General features: G+C 36.9%; 1 protein-coding gene across 1 annotated transcript in view; it reads right to left on the bottom strand.

Annotated features, from left to right (window-relative positions):
• The window catches only part of LOC100371565 (uncharacterized), a 30,634-nt gene extending 18,052 nt beyond the window's left edge, over positions 1-12,582 (bottom strand). Inside the window, exons 1-2 of the mRNA XM_085502000.1 lie at positions 12,408-12,582; positions 11,702-11,846 (exon numbers count right to left, since the gene is read on the bottom strand). Coding sequence (XP_085358126.1) covers positions 11,702-11,846; positions 12,408-12,410 — 148 coding nt within the window. The 5' untranslated portion in view covers positions 12,411-12,582. The remainder of the gene's footprint in view (positions 1-11,701; positions 11,847-12,407) is intronic.
• Positions 12,583-14,343: the final 1,761 nt, after the last annotated feature.

The following is a 14,343-nucleotide window of genomic DNA, read 5'->3' as shown; positions in this document are numbered from 1 at the left end:
TTCACCTGATTAGATCTGCCCGCTAGGTTACAGCGCCATATATGGCTATATTACCCATAGTTCACCGCGTTTATTGCCTGTCATCCATTTTATCGCTGAGGTCGCCAATAAATGTTGGATGTCCTCAAAAAGTTTACTGTCGTCAATGAAAAGAAGTAAGCGATTGACATGATTATTATGTATTCTCCACGCCTTTGGAATATTGTTTTTACATTTTAAAGTAAGAAATAGATAGATCAAGTAGATCACGCATCGATTTCACGGCGACTGTCATCTTATCTACGCTTTAGTTCGGCCTCAATCATATCAGGGGAATTGACGTCACACTTCCCCCACAACTACTTGCTTCATAGCCTCATACTTTCTTATGAGGGCGATGTTTTGTACAACAATGTCGGCCACCACGGTGTCCGCCAATTGTACAGGATTTAATTTAATTAACACTCATAGCTTGTAATGTTATGATGCACAAATTGTTATTATTATTTTTGATGCAGGTGAACATCAATAGTGTAACATAACCATGAATATGATCTAGGTTTACTTTTCCATTAATTATCACACTTATTTACATGGCTAGATTTGTCGCTAGATTGTAAACAAGTTGGAAATATATCTGGTAAAGCTATTGATATATCAACAATGTTGTATTTTGTTGTAAATGTTTGTCCACAGAGAACTTCGCATTATATGCTCCAGCGTACTAGTATGCTGGTAGTTGGTCGATACATGCATCAAACAATCGTCCGTATAACCGTGACTTTCCTACGATTTCACCAACAGAAATAATGGCAACTTTAAATTGCACACAAACAAGAGTGCGTGATACTTCGAACAATTTATATACTTAGAACATGTCTACGCTCGTAAAACGTCGACGAATATGATAAATATATAATATCCTTCTGGTATTCCTCACTCATGTGACGTCATCTTGGAATCGTTTGTCCCCTTATAGCTGTTCTCCTCCTCCCTCGCCGCCTGTATTTTGTAATAATTGTGTTTGCTATTACACCATGACAAAATATTATGGTTTAATTTATCGTAAAATGTGTGTTCACACTGAAAACACAGCAGTATGATTCGTTCAATGAAATAATGGGAACACGAGCGCATTAGGTGATTTATATATTTTATCGGATTGCAAGCCTCTGCTTGTTATCTGGAGACAGAAATTGACAATTTACTATCCAGATGAAAAATGTCGTCATAGAAACCATAAAACAGTAATTGATTATCCATACACGCGCCTATGCAGACTTGAAACCAAAATCTAAATAATCACACATTCACATTCAATGAATCCAATGATTATGTTACTAGAAACTTTACGTTGATCATGATTACATAATCAAAGCATAAATGCATACAACGCTAGTACTACATGTGCGATTGCAAGCGGGTCATTCATGCCAAAAAACGTTTTTTTTTTGAAATTATGATAACCGTTTACGTACATTGACTGTAGCAACGACACCTGTAGTTTTCAAAAAATTCGAAGAATTGAGTGAATAAGTCTTTAAACGACGCATGGGCGGTTGTGCTCGACTCAAATGTCATTCAGGTGAGCCCGATCATTGATGCAAACGTGCAACTCGTTCAATTTAGTACCCGGATGTACTGGTGCGACCAAGCTTGGCAATAAACTGTATGAATCAAGAAGTGGCTGAAATACACGTTTGTTTCCGTCTACGTTTATTGTGTTGGTTATTGTAATTTTAAATTTCCACGTTTAGTTGTGTTGTTGTATCGGAAGTTAATACTGTCACACTGTTGAAAATCAATCTGTATATAATAGCATAAATACAACCAACAGAGTCACTCTATGAAAAGCTTACAAATCTTCACCCGAACAATGGTGGATACACAGTTTTCGAGATCCTGACAACCAAGGCTTCGCCTCTTATGTCAACACCATACTATTTCAACAAATACACTTTACATAATAATATATGTAGATATGCTGTCAATACACACAAATCAAACACAGTGGGCACGGCAAAGACTCTCAGATTCATTACAGACAAATTGCGCAACCACAGATCGAATGTCTCAAAGCGCGTACTCGTAGCTAAGCGCACTGGCAAAACAAACAAGAGCGACTGAAAATCGCGTGAAATCGCAACAAAATCCTAGTTTTCTACTCAATAAAATAGTGAAAGCAAGCATGTCAATCTAGTTATTGCATGAATATTGCCGCGTATCGTGTTCCTTTGACAGTTATTGGCGTAAATTATATTCGAGAGGAAGGTGCCCGGATCGAGGATGCCATACGACTTTGTCAGCAGGTAGACACAGGAATATGTCTACCTGTAATGCGCGAGTGTAATTGGCTGCCATGAGGTATATAATATACAATAGTTTCGTTTAAAACAACCCGACAGTTTAAGACGGGCTTTGCTATTAAAAGTTTAGGCATGTCGCTTAAATTCTGTTCTTGTGAAAATAATCGTTCCCAGGCTCACACAAGCCAGTAAAACTGTTGTTCGAATGTAAATTATGATTGTCAAAAAGTTTCAAATTTGAAATTAAAATCTAGATATGCATAGGGGTATTTTATGGAACAGAATTGACTTTGAATGAGGATCTACGTCGTTTCTTCTGTGGTAGTTTTTTCGCCAGTACATTTTATAGTCGGTGGTAATAAACTCGTCACAAATCCAAATCGCCGTACTGATCTTGCGATATGCCACAAAGCACTGTGATATCATATTAAAACATGATGACACTTTACTAAGAAATATTCCTATGATAAATTATAATTTGCATTGCACTGCGATACATTACTATAATATGGTCCATCTGACTATCATATACTACTGTGATAGTACTGATATACATTACTGCATTGTGAAGTATTATTGCAACATTATCCACGAAACTGCGATATATTACAGGTATATGTTCCCTGCACAATGATATATTACAGGTATATTTCCCCTGCACTGTGATATATTAATGGTATATGTTCCCTGCACAGTGATATATTACTGAGATATGTCCCCTGCACTGTGATATATTACTGAGATATGTCCCATGCACTGTGATACATTACTGGGATATGTCCCCTGCACTGTGATATATTACTGGGATATGTCCCTTGCACTGTGATATATTACTGGGATATGTCCCCTGCACTGTGATATATTACTGGGATATGTCCCCTACACAGTGATATATCACTGGTATATGTCCCCTGCACTGTGATATATTACTAGGCTATGTCCCCTGCACTGTGATATATTACTGAGATATGTCCCCTGCACAGTGATATATCACTGGTATATGTCTCCTGCACTGCGATATATTACTGGGATATGTCCCCTGCACTGTGATATATCACTTGGATATGTCCCCTGCACTGTGATATATCACTTGGATATGTTCCCTGCAATGTGATATAATACTGGGATAAGTCCCCTGCACTGTGATATATTACTGGGATATGTCCCCTACACTGTGATAAATTACTGGGATATGTCCCCTGCACTGTGATATATTACTGGGAAATCTTCCCTGCTGGGTGATATATTACTGGTATATGTCCTCTGCACTGTGATATATTACTGGGATATCTCCCCTGCTGGGTGATATATTACTGGGATATGTCACCTGCACTGTGATATATTACTGGGATATGTCCCCTCCACTGTGATATGTTACTGGGATATGTTCCCTGCACTGTGACATATTACTGGGATATGTCCCCTGCACTGTGATATATTACTGGGATATGCCCCCTGAACTGTGATATATTACTGGGATATGTCCCCTGCACTATGATATAGTACTGGGATATGTCCTCCTGCACTGTGATATATTACCAGTATATGTCCCCTGCACTGTGATATATTACTGGAATATGCCTCCTGCACAGTGATATATTACTGGTATATGTTTCCTGCACTGTGATATATTCATGGGATTTGTCCCCTGCACTGTGATATATTACTGGGATATGTCCCCTGCTGGGTGATATTTACTGGGATATGTCCCCTCCACTGTGATATATTACTGGGATGTGTCCCCTGCACTGTGACATATTACTGGGATATGTCCCCTGCACTGAAATATATTACTGGGATATGTCCCCTGCACTGCGATATATTACTGGTATATGTCCCCTGCACTGTGATATATTCCTGGTATATGTCCTCTTTTCACTGTATTATATTACTTGTATATGTCTCCTGCACTGTGATATATTACTGGTATATGTCCCCTGCACTGTGATATATTGCTGGGATATGTTCCATGGCACTATGGTATATCTAAGATATGTTCCCTGCTCTGTGATATATTGCTGGGATAAATTTCATGGCACTGTGATATATTACTGGGATATGTCCCTTGCACTGTGATATATTACTGGGATATGTCCCCTGCACTGTGATATATTACTGAATATGTCCCCTGCACTGTGATATATTCCTGGGATATGTCCCCTACACAGTGATATATCACTGGTATATGTCCCCTGCACTGTGATATATTACTAGGATATGTCCCCTGCACTGTGATATATTACTGGGATATGTCCCATGCACAGTGATATATCACTGGTATATGTCTCCTGCACTGCGATATATTACTGGGATAAGTCCCCTGCACTGTGATATATTACTGGGATATGTCCCCTGCACTGTGATATATTACTGGGATATGTCCCCTGCACTGTGATATATTCCTGGTATATGTCCTCTTCACTGTATTATATTACTTGTATATGTCTCCTGCACTGTGATATATTACTGGTATATGTCCACTGCACTGTGATATATTGCTGGGATATGTTCCATGGCACTATGGTATATCTAAGATATTTTCCCTGCTCTGTGATATATTACTGGGATAAATTCCATGGCACTGTGACATATTACTGGGATATGTCCCTTGTACTGTGATATATTACTGGGATATGTCCCCTGCACTGTGATATATTACTGGATATGTCCCCTGCACTGTGATATATTACTGGGATATGTCCCCTACACAGTGATATATCACTGGTATATGTCCCCTGCACTGTGATATATTACTATGATATGTCCCCTGCACTGTGGTATATTACTGGGATATGTCCCCTGCACAGTGATATATCACTGGTATATGTATCCTGCACTGCGATATATTACTGGGATAAGTCCCCTGCACTGTGATATATTACTGGGATATGTCCCCGCACTGTGATATATTACTGGGATATGTCCCCTGCACTGTGATATATTACTGGGATATTTCCCCTGCTGGGTGATATATTACTGGTATATGTCCTCTGCACTGTGATATATTACTGGGATATCTCCCCTGCTGGGTGATATATTACTGGGATATGTCACCTGCACTGTGATATATTACTGGGATATGTCCCCTCCACTGTGATATATTACTGGGATATGTCCCCTGCACTGTGACATATTACTGGGATATGTCCCCTGCACTGTGATATATTACTGGGGATATGCCCCCTGAACTGTGATATATTACTAGTATATGTCCCCTGCACAGTGATATATTACTGGTATATGTCCCCTGCACTGTGATATATTCCTGGTATATGTCCTCTTCACTGTATTATATTATTTGTATATGTCCCCTGCACTGTGATATATTACTGGTATATGTCCCCTGCACTGTGATATATTGCTGGAATATGTTCCATGGCACTATGGTGTATCTAAGATATGTTCCCTGCTCTGTGATATATTGCTGGGATATATTTCATGGCACTATGGTATATCTAAGATATTTTCCCTCCTCTGTGATATATTGCTGGGATATGTTCCATGGCACTATGGTATATCTGGGATATGTTCCATGGCACTATGGTATATCTGGGATATGTTCCATGGCACTATGGTATATCTAGGCTATGTTATCTGCTTTGTGATATATTGCTGGGATATTTTCCTAGGTATATCGTGAAATAAAGAACAATAAATAGAAACGTGTATACAACTATACGAGTGAAATGAAACTCGTTATGAGTCAGTTTGGTTTACCCATAAACTCCACAATGATGTTTACCTAGTTTAGTGAAGCAAAATAATTATCGATTCGCGCAAACACCTTATATGTACAGAACCATCGGAGTAGAAGAATTGACCACAGCATGTGAGCACAACCGTGGTCCTAATCAAACGTCAATAGTTTGTTTATTCCTTTATCATCGAGATACTCAATTTCCTTGTGAGTTAAGGAACCTGTCTGAAACAAATCGGCTATTGTTAATCCTACGTCTGTATAACAGTTATGATCGTTACCATACACCTCAAGTATGCCTCAAGTAATGATATCATATCATATTTATTTGTAGTCATTTGTTGTATTAAGATTATATCTGCATTAACTGCCACTGTTGGTTTGAATTCAGTGACAGTTCATAGTAGTCAAGCTATCACGCTCTAGTCCCTCCCTCTACCCATCGTTGCTAGTATAAAGTTTCAAACGACAAACAATTTAATACAGAAAAGCTTGTACTGTCATTTTCATGATATATATTATTAGTAGACTAATCTAAAATCTTAGTTTTTGTTTCGCTTTTTGATCCGCACTGTAATCACGATGACTAGTAAAAGTAACAATCACTCTGTATTACAATACGTAATGCTTAATCTGAGAGAGAACCTACAATAGCTAAGTGATGCATATAACATACTTATCGTGAAATGTACATCACATATAAATGTCAAATCTTCATTATCAAGAAGATATCGAAAATGGCAAAGTGACCAAAACTCATGAAATTAATAGCTAAAATGAAATGAGTCTAACCTAACGAAAATAAAATGTGTCATGAAATAGTCAAACATACTACTACAACAGTTTTCAATAAGACGTTTTTGAAATAGTGAACAAACATGATTTCTTGTTTGGTAAATAAGAAGTCAATTTCAGGTAGAAAGTAGAAAATGGAAGTATTGCCGGGCAGCCAATGACAGCAAAATAACAGTAATCAAAAAATTCCGCTTGGTGAGCCGACAAATACAGCTCAAGACGTTCAGCCACAAGTTTTAACACAAACCACGTTCAAATTCGACGTAAATGTGAATGTTTTAAGGAACTCAGTCTATAATTACGATAAAGCGACAGTGAATAGAGTCGTTGCATGATAAAAAATTTTAAATGTCTCGGTATTCGACATTAGGTTTTTACGCAGACATTTTTCTTGTCATACCAAAAACAAAGTAACGGCGTAGCTTCGTGTCATTGTATTTAACTACAGCAACTGCGGGCACGAGGTAATACATTTTTCTTGTGTGGGACTGTGTACCTAGTCTAATCCATGGTAATTTGATATAATGACGTCATATAATACGTCTTTCTATCCCTTATGTATTATTCCAATTTTGGTTACGTAATTATTTTGTTCTACCTCGTTGTATACATTCCATTTTTAGCGTGTGTTTACAATACCCAGTATGTAAAATACATTCGTCATGTCAATGGCTGGTAATAAAGTAAACACGAATCCCACAAATCAACTAATATCTCATATTTATGTTTATATGCGCATATTTCATTGTCCTTGTTCTTAGTTTTTTTTTGTTCTTTTTTTTTTGAGAATAAAATGTATATATATATATATATATTAGGCGACAATTCCTGAATTCCATAGTTCTCTCTCTCCACGTTTGTTGTGTGGAAAGTGCAAGTTTTGGCAGTCAGTGCATATACATACCCTAGTAGTCTCACATAGACCATATACCTTGTTCGGGACTAGGTATCAGGGCTTTATCATAATGACAATTTAATGCGATATCCCTGCGTCAATATCCCAGTCGTTGTTCATTTTATTTGTGTAGGCAATACGTAAATGGTCAAAATAATTGCACTTCGTGTCATTCACACGGGATAGGTTGTATTAAAATAGATGCCACAGTCGTGCGGCTGCTAAGCGGTATAAACATTGTTAGTTACGGTTGCCATGACATGATAAAACAGAAGTTTACGCTTGTCGATTGTCTTGTACCATGGACCATAAAATCGCGATGTTACATTTATCTCACAAAGGAGGTTGTTACAAGCATAAATTTTGCTGACATAGTATGCAACCAGAGGTCAGAGTTCAATATACGGGACAGTTGTTTATACCGCCTGTATATTAGTAGTTTATTCTAGAATAGTATGGCGTTGTCTTATTAAATAATTACTATAATCCTGAATAAGTAATGGTCGAATCGCATTTCACGTAACAGTGTATAAAGGGTCAGTGATATAAATGATTTGTTTCGAAACACAATTGTTGTTACAATGACATCCTTTTGATAGAAAGACGACTCACAATAGAATCCTTCCACATATACGGCTCGTATATATATATATGGTATGTATTTTATTCTATGTAATAAATTGAAGACCCGACGCAAATGTTTGTTTGTAGGATGCCAATGTTTGTAAAGTAAACCTGAATGGGAATCTGGCAATAAGCTTAAAATAAGATTGGCCTATTGCCCAAATAATGGAAAAGGGACTGTCTTTCAAAAGATATGACTGAGATAAATAATTACACACCACATTTATAGAATTATTCACTGTAAATCTCACTACCCTAGAGAAATAAAGCCTGCAATTGGGTCAAAATGTTAGTACAAATTCCGAATACAATTAGTTGCCATTGATTCTACATCCAATGAAGTGACACAATTAAGTAGGACTTAGTCATGCAAGACCTACTTCAATTGGAGGATAATTTATGGCGTAATCTACCACTCAATCGCAAGAACATGTTTTCGTCACTGCCTGTTGTTGACTCGAGTAGAGTTGGGATCACACAGACGTGAGATTCAGACGATGACAATCTAAGTTAGACGCACTTATAAAACACACGGTTCTATGAGTTTCGATTCAGTGACAGAATCAATGTTGGCTGTCCTCGCATAATTTATTTGCTAATACGTTTTAGTACCATGTTCTTGCACTACGACACTACTGCACATATTTGAACCGCCGATAAGCATATACACTGTGCATGGTTGCCATGAGTCTTTTGAAAACGCATTTTCTTTATTGACAATATCTTTGAAAAGAACTTCTTGTTTGTTCTATTGTCAATTGTGCATCCAATTTAACTGATTGTCTGTGAAAATTAGAGATTCGTCCTTTTTAATATATCGCATGATTATGGGAGAGCGGTTATGTTGAAAGTAAAATGTTTATACAGATGGCGAAGAATAATGTTTACTGTCTATGTATTTTTCTGCAGTGCATTGTTCCTTTCATTTAAACTGGCCCACGCAATTACTGTGGCTTATTTTAAGGTGGTGAAATACAAAATGGCATTTTGGAGTTAGAATTCGAAAGGTGTTGGAATTTGTCAAGCGATTAAGTGAGCCCATTATTTGAACTGCAAGCACAATATGCAGAGTATTGAATGTACCAAAAAACAGCTGACCGTGAGAGTCATGTATAAGCTGCTTATAAGGTATCCCTACGTAGATCACCCATGTAACATAATGAACATTATAAAGAAAGTTTAATGAACTTACAAACTGCTGAGTAACAAACCATAGGTTACTATTATTAAAAAGAACGATTCACACATTTTGTTCAATTGAAGAGCGTTTCTATAAACCTACAAACTGTTAGTATAAAAGAAAATCCACAATTCAAAGTCGAAAGGTGTATACGTGATTTGTTCACGACAGGGCGACCGTGACTAGAGCAGAATCGCATATAACTTGAACGCCATGTATGCTAACTTGTTTCTATACTGTTTGATAGGTTTCTTCACGTATAACCTGCCTGTGCCACGTAGAACAGGATAGCTGTGTAATATCATTCATTACCCTGGACAGAAAATACATTACTATCCTGATGTTCTATTGTACAGCATAGGAAAGTCTTATGGGTATTCATGGCTGAATACTAGGTTCCTAAATAACGCATACAAAAGCCTTGACCTTCATGATATGGGGATTATAATGCACATTATCCAGTGCATGTGTTTACCACTCCCTCATATATTATGAGTTCTGTACATTTGGGTATCAATGGTCAAAGAGATAGGTGGGACGTTAGAACTACAGTCACAATATCAGTTTGTCCTAACTGTGTCTTTTCTGATATTCGTAATGTATAATTGTGAATCGCACTGCGGGTCGCAGTGGGTTCCTTATTAATACTTGTTCATACGAGTAAGATACGATGAACACAAAACGGTGTATTAGCCAAATTTCAACAAATCAACATTAAAATGCTCCTTATATTGACCCAAATTAAATTCTTTTGTGAACTTAAAATTAAATGTGGGTGTGTTTTGAAATATTAATCATTCACACACCGGCAGCTCAAATCCTATTATGTGCCTTTATTCCTAGTACATTGTATATAGTCATTGGAAGATAATTCATTGATAAGTACTTGTTTATGTGATATGTTGGAGCTGATCCGCAGTAGTAGATTTTTTTGTCAGTTTATTGGTCGCCGGCGACACCAAGGCTAAGCACAGTTCCTCTGTCTAGATAGATGGACTATGGGCTAAGTTATATTTGTTGGATAAATCGATAAGCTTTGTGCGATTATTGTGATGTGTGTTTCATGAATGATGTTTTTTTTCTTCAACTTTCGGTATGTATATATATACACCGAAAGTTGAATAAAAAAATAAACATCATTCATCAAATAAATATATATATATTACCTGCTCACTGTTTTTTTTTATTTTGACTTCAACTTGATAACAATTGAATGTTTAAGAAATGTATTTAGTAGTTGAAGGGTATGTGTGATCACATTATCAAGTACACAGATGTAGTTTTCATGCGGTTTTCAGTTCTTATGTCCCCTTTAATTCATAAAAGTGGGAATGTCAATGTTTCCGTGTCTTTAAAAATATATAAGATGCGTCTGTTGTCGTCTGATCTGTCAGAGAGTGAATAGCATCTACGTTTGTGCGATATACACCACAGTAGTCATGATTTCATCCTAAATTCATGGGTGTGATAACATTGTTTATCCTAGCGAAACACAGTCTCTATTGCACCCATTAATTTTATCATTATTGAAACTACTTTGTTGAGGTTATTATCTCGATGGGTCCATAATTTAACCAGTTGTGTCGCTTGCTGACTTTAAGTATAATTTGATATACACATGTATATCACAAAATCAGACTTTATTAACACATTACCGCTGATTGTGAATGATATGACTTTAAGTATAATTTGATATACACATGTATATCACAAAATCAGACTTTATTAACACATTACCGCTGATTGTGAATGATATGACTCTCTGACGTTTGACTTTATTTTGTTTACTCTAGCAATGTCATATATACCTTAATGTAAAAGTAATCGTGTACGTTTTCCACAACATATCGGCGAATTCATCGTGAATTCATTTACAACTAATTGTTGATATAACAGTGACGCGCTGCATGAAACCAAAACTACAAATATTTACTTAAAACGTAAACTAAAATATTCGGACATGTTATTTATCTAAGTCACCATTGCAGTACGTCGATTGTAGCAATCTATACAAATTACTGATATAGTAAGTTATGCACTATTTAACATATACACGTGTTCTGTTCATCTGGCACGTACAGAAAGTTGGGTGTATAACGAAGGTCGCACGATACTATTTATTCTGTAATCTCCATTGTGTGTTCTCTCTGTCATAGATTCACGTCAACCTATTAGTATACCAGAATGTTATTGGCAACAAAACAACACACACAAGTCAACCTTACCGTCATGCTGTTCTTTGGTCAAGTCACGACTCGACAAGTCTTCTCCAGTGGATTCCTTTTGTACTGATTGGCCATTTTGCATAACGTTTGACTGTTCTTGCTGGGCATTATTGTTACTACTCTTTCCGTCTGGATCTGAATTTAACTTGAATTTAAAATACAAAAGGAAGAATATGAATTCGCTCCTTACAAAAGAAATATGTGAATTGTAGTCTGTCCTGAAGTACTTCAGTATAAAGTAGCTTTCGGCAGTAAACATTGAAACTTTGAACTTTAATGTTTATGGCATTATTATTTGTTCTTTGTATGAACAGCAGAAATACTGACGTAGGGCGAGTTGCTAGATAGGAAAATAGCAAACAAAAGCGTGTTTCGTGATAAACTGAAAAGGGGACAATAAGAGCGAGAATGGAATAGGTTAAGACGCCACACTGTCATTTTTGTTAATAGTCATGGTACAATGCGTTGTATCCTCGTAACAAAGTGGTTCGCAGTTACAAACAATAGCTGCAGGCCATGGATTAATGCAATATGTTTCAAAATAAGCATTAACTTATAAAACATTGTGTGAATATATGATACACAGATCGTGTATTGAATAGTTGATAACCCGATCGAATGTATTGTTTCTTGACATCAAATACTAAACATAAATTGTTATTATATTTTATGCCTGTGTTGGTAAGATAGTGGTATATTTACTTACCATAGTGCAGTGGTGAATACAAATTTCTTCACTAACCGTCTGTCATGTAGTCGGAAACATACGTAGTGACAATGATCTATGAATGACACCAACTAGACAATAACCCGACCTTCTTGTGACCACGCTATTCTATGCGCATCCAATCCTTTTCACCCCTTAGTTTCTGTATAAAAGCGCCCTCTGTAACTATATTTATTTCAGACAGACGGAAATATGTCAACAATGATTATGCCATAGTCTACGTCACAACTTTAGAAGTATTAAGTTAAGGAATGTGAGTATAGAATGACATAGAGTAAAATGTCTGCGCTAAGTCAAAGTGACAAAAATGACATAGAGTAAAATGTCTGCGCCAAGTCAAAGTGACAAAAATGACATAGAGTAAAATGTCTGCGCCAAGTCAAAGTGACAAAAATGACATAGAGTAAAACGTCTGCGCCAAGTCAAAGTGACAAAAATGTAAATCACTTTTGACAACCGTTATGGGCGAGTCGGCATGTTTTTTAAACAATGTGTTATAAGAGGCGAATAAATTCAGGGGATGGAAAGCTGTTTTCATATGTGCCGCCAAATTGGGTCTCTAGTTTGTTTGTAACGGATTCTACAATCCCAGAATTCATTGCTGTAATTATAAATAAGAAGCTCAAAAATAAAAGAAAAAATCAACCATGAGTTCAAGCCATGGAAAGAATTCGGCCAGTCTAAATTCAGTCCGGCAGGGCTGTACATTGTTCGCAAAATTGAAAATATGTGTATTTAATAGCACAGTGCATCACAACCCCAAACCCCAACGAGTGGTAAATGTATGAACGAAATTCATAGTTTGGACGTTAGGTGGCGTGGCAGTAACAAAGTATGACCATTATTCTTACATTGGTCTGCGACGGAACATTGTCGACCTTTGCAAACGCTGGGAAATTGTTAAATTGTTTTCCATCGGTTAGATAAATCATATCGCCACCACAAATTCACGAATTCAGCGAATAAGTGGCGATGAAAGAAAATGCCGCGGTTTGTCCAAAACACGGGGAAAGTCAGTTCTATTTTATTGTAATACCTAATCTGTATACGAAAATTACATTTCTCGTAATGATAATAATCCTGTCTTTGACATTATTCATTTTGAAAAGAACGTAATCAAATCCGAAGACCTATTCTAATGTAAATTCTTAAGTCTACTTGAGTTTAAATTCAACCCTGACCGTTTTTGCACCAGATTAACAAGGTAATTGTAAAACAAGTTATAAGATATCAACTGATGTAAGGAAATTACTCTTAGACAATTAAGCCACACTAAAAATATACCGGCCACTATTGATGTAAGTAAAGTGAGCCCTCACAGGCCGTTTTCAGACGACAAAATTCCTTGGTTAAAAAGCGCCATTTGATTTGACGCCCAAGGCTGTCGAGACTGAGATGATATTTAGTGCTCTGTTCTATTGCTGCTATAACAATTAACCAACAGGACTAGAGCAACCACGGGGAGACATGAAAGTCACGGAATTAACCAACGGACCAGCAGGGGCAATCAAGCAACGGAGTAGCCGGGAAAGGTGGTAGCATTGAGCAGGAACTGGTACCCTTGCTGAAGTATAGCTTTTCAAAAAAGCCTCTAAACACCATGACGTACTTATTTTTGTGAAATTATACTCCTTTTCAAGTGCAGAAACTTAAAATAGACACCCTATATACATACTAAAATCATACTATTTTCAAGTTGAGATTCCTTTTTTCACACTTTATTACTATATTTTACATCCGGTACATGCGTCAAATAACTAAATAACAACCCTTTTACGCGTTTTTTTTTTACTTCAGCTTGCGTACCATATTTTATTCAGAGAACCCCCTGGGCAAAGAATTGACCAGCAGGGTATCTCATGAGAGGGTCACGGGATTAAAGTCACAGACTAACAGGGAAATGTCACGAGATTGG

This window comes from Saccoglossus kowalevskii, chromosome 1 (assembly GCF_978046115.1).
Source record: "Saccoglossus kowalevskii chromosome 1, keSacKowa6.1, whole genome shotgun sequence".
Classification (NCBI taxonomy): Eukaryota; Metazoa; Hemichordata; class Enteropneusta; family Harrimaniidae; genus Saccoglossus; species Saccoglossus kowalevskii.
The sequence above is the reverse complement of the archived record's forward strand: the minus strand, read 5'-3'. Positions and strand labels throughout refer to the sequence as shown.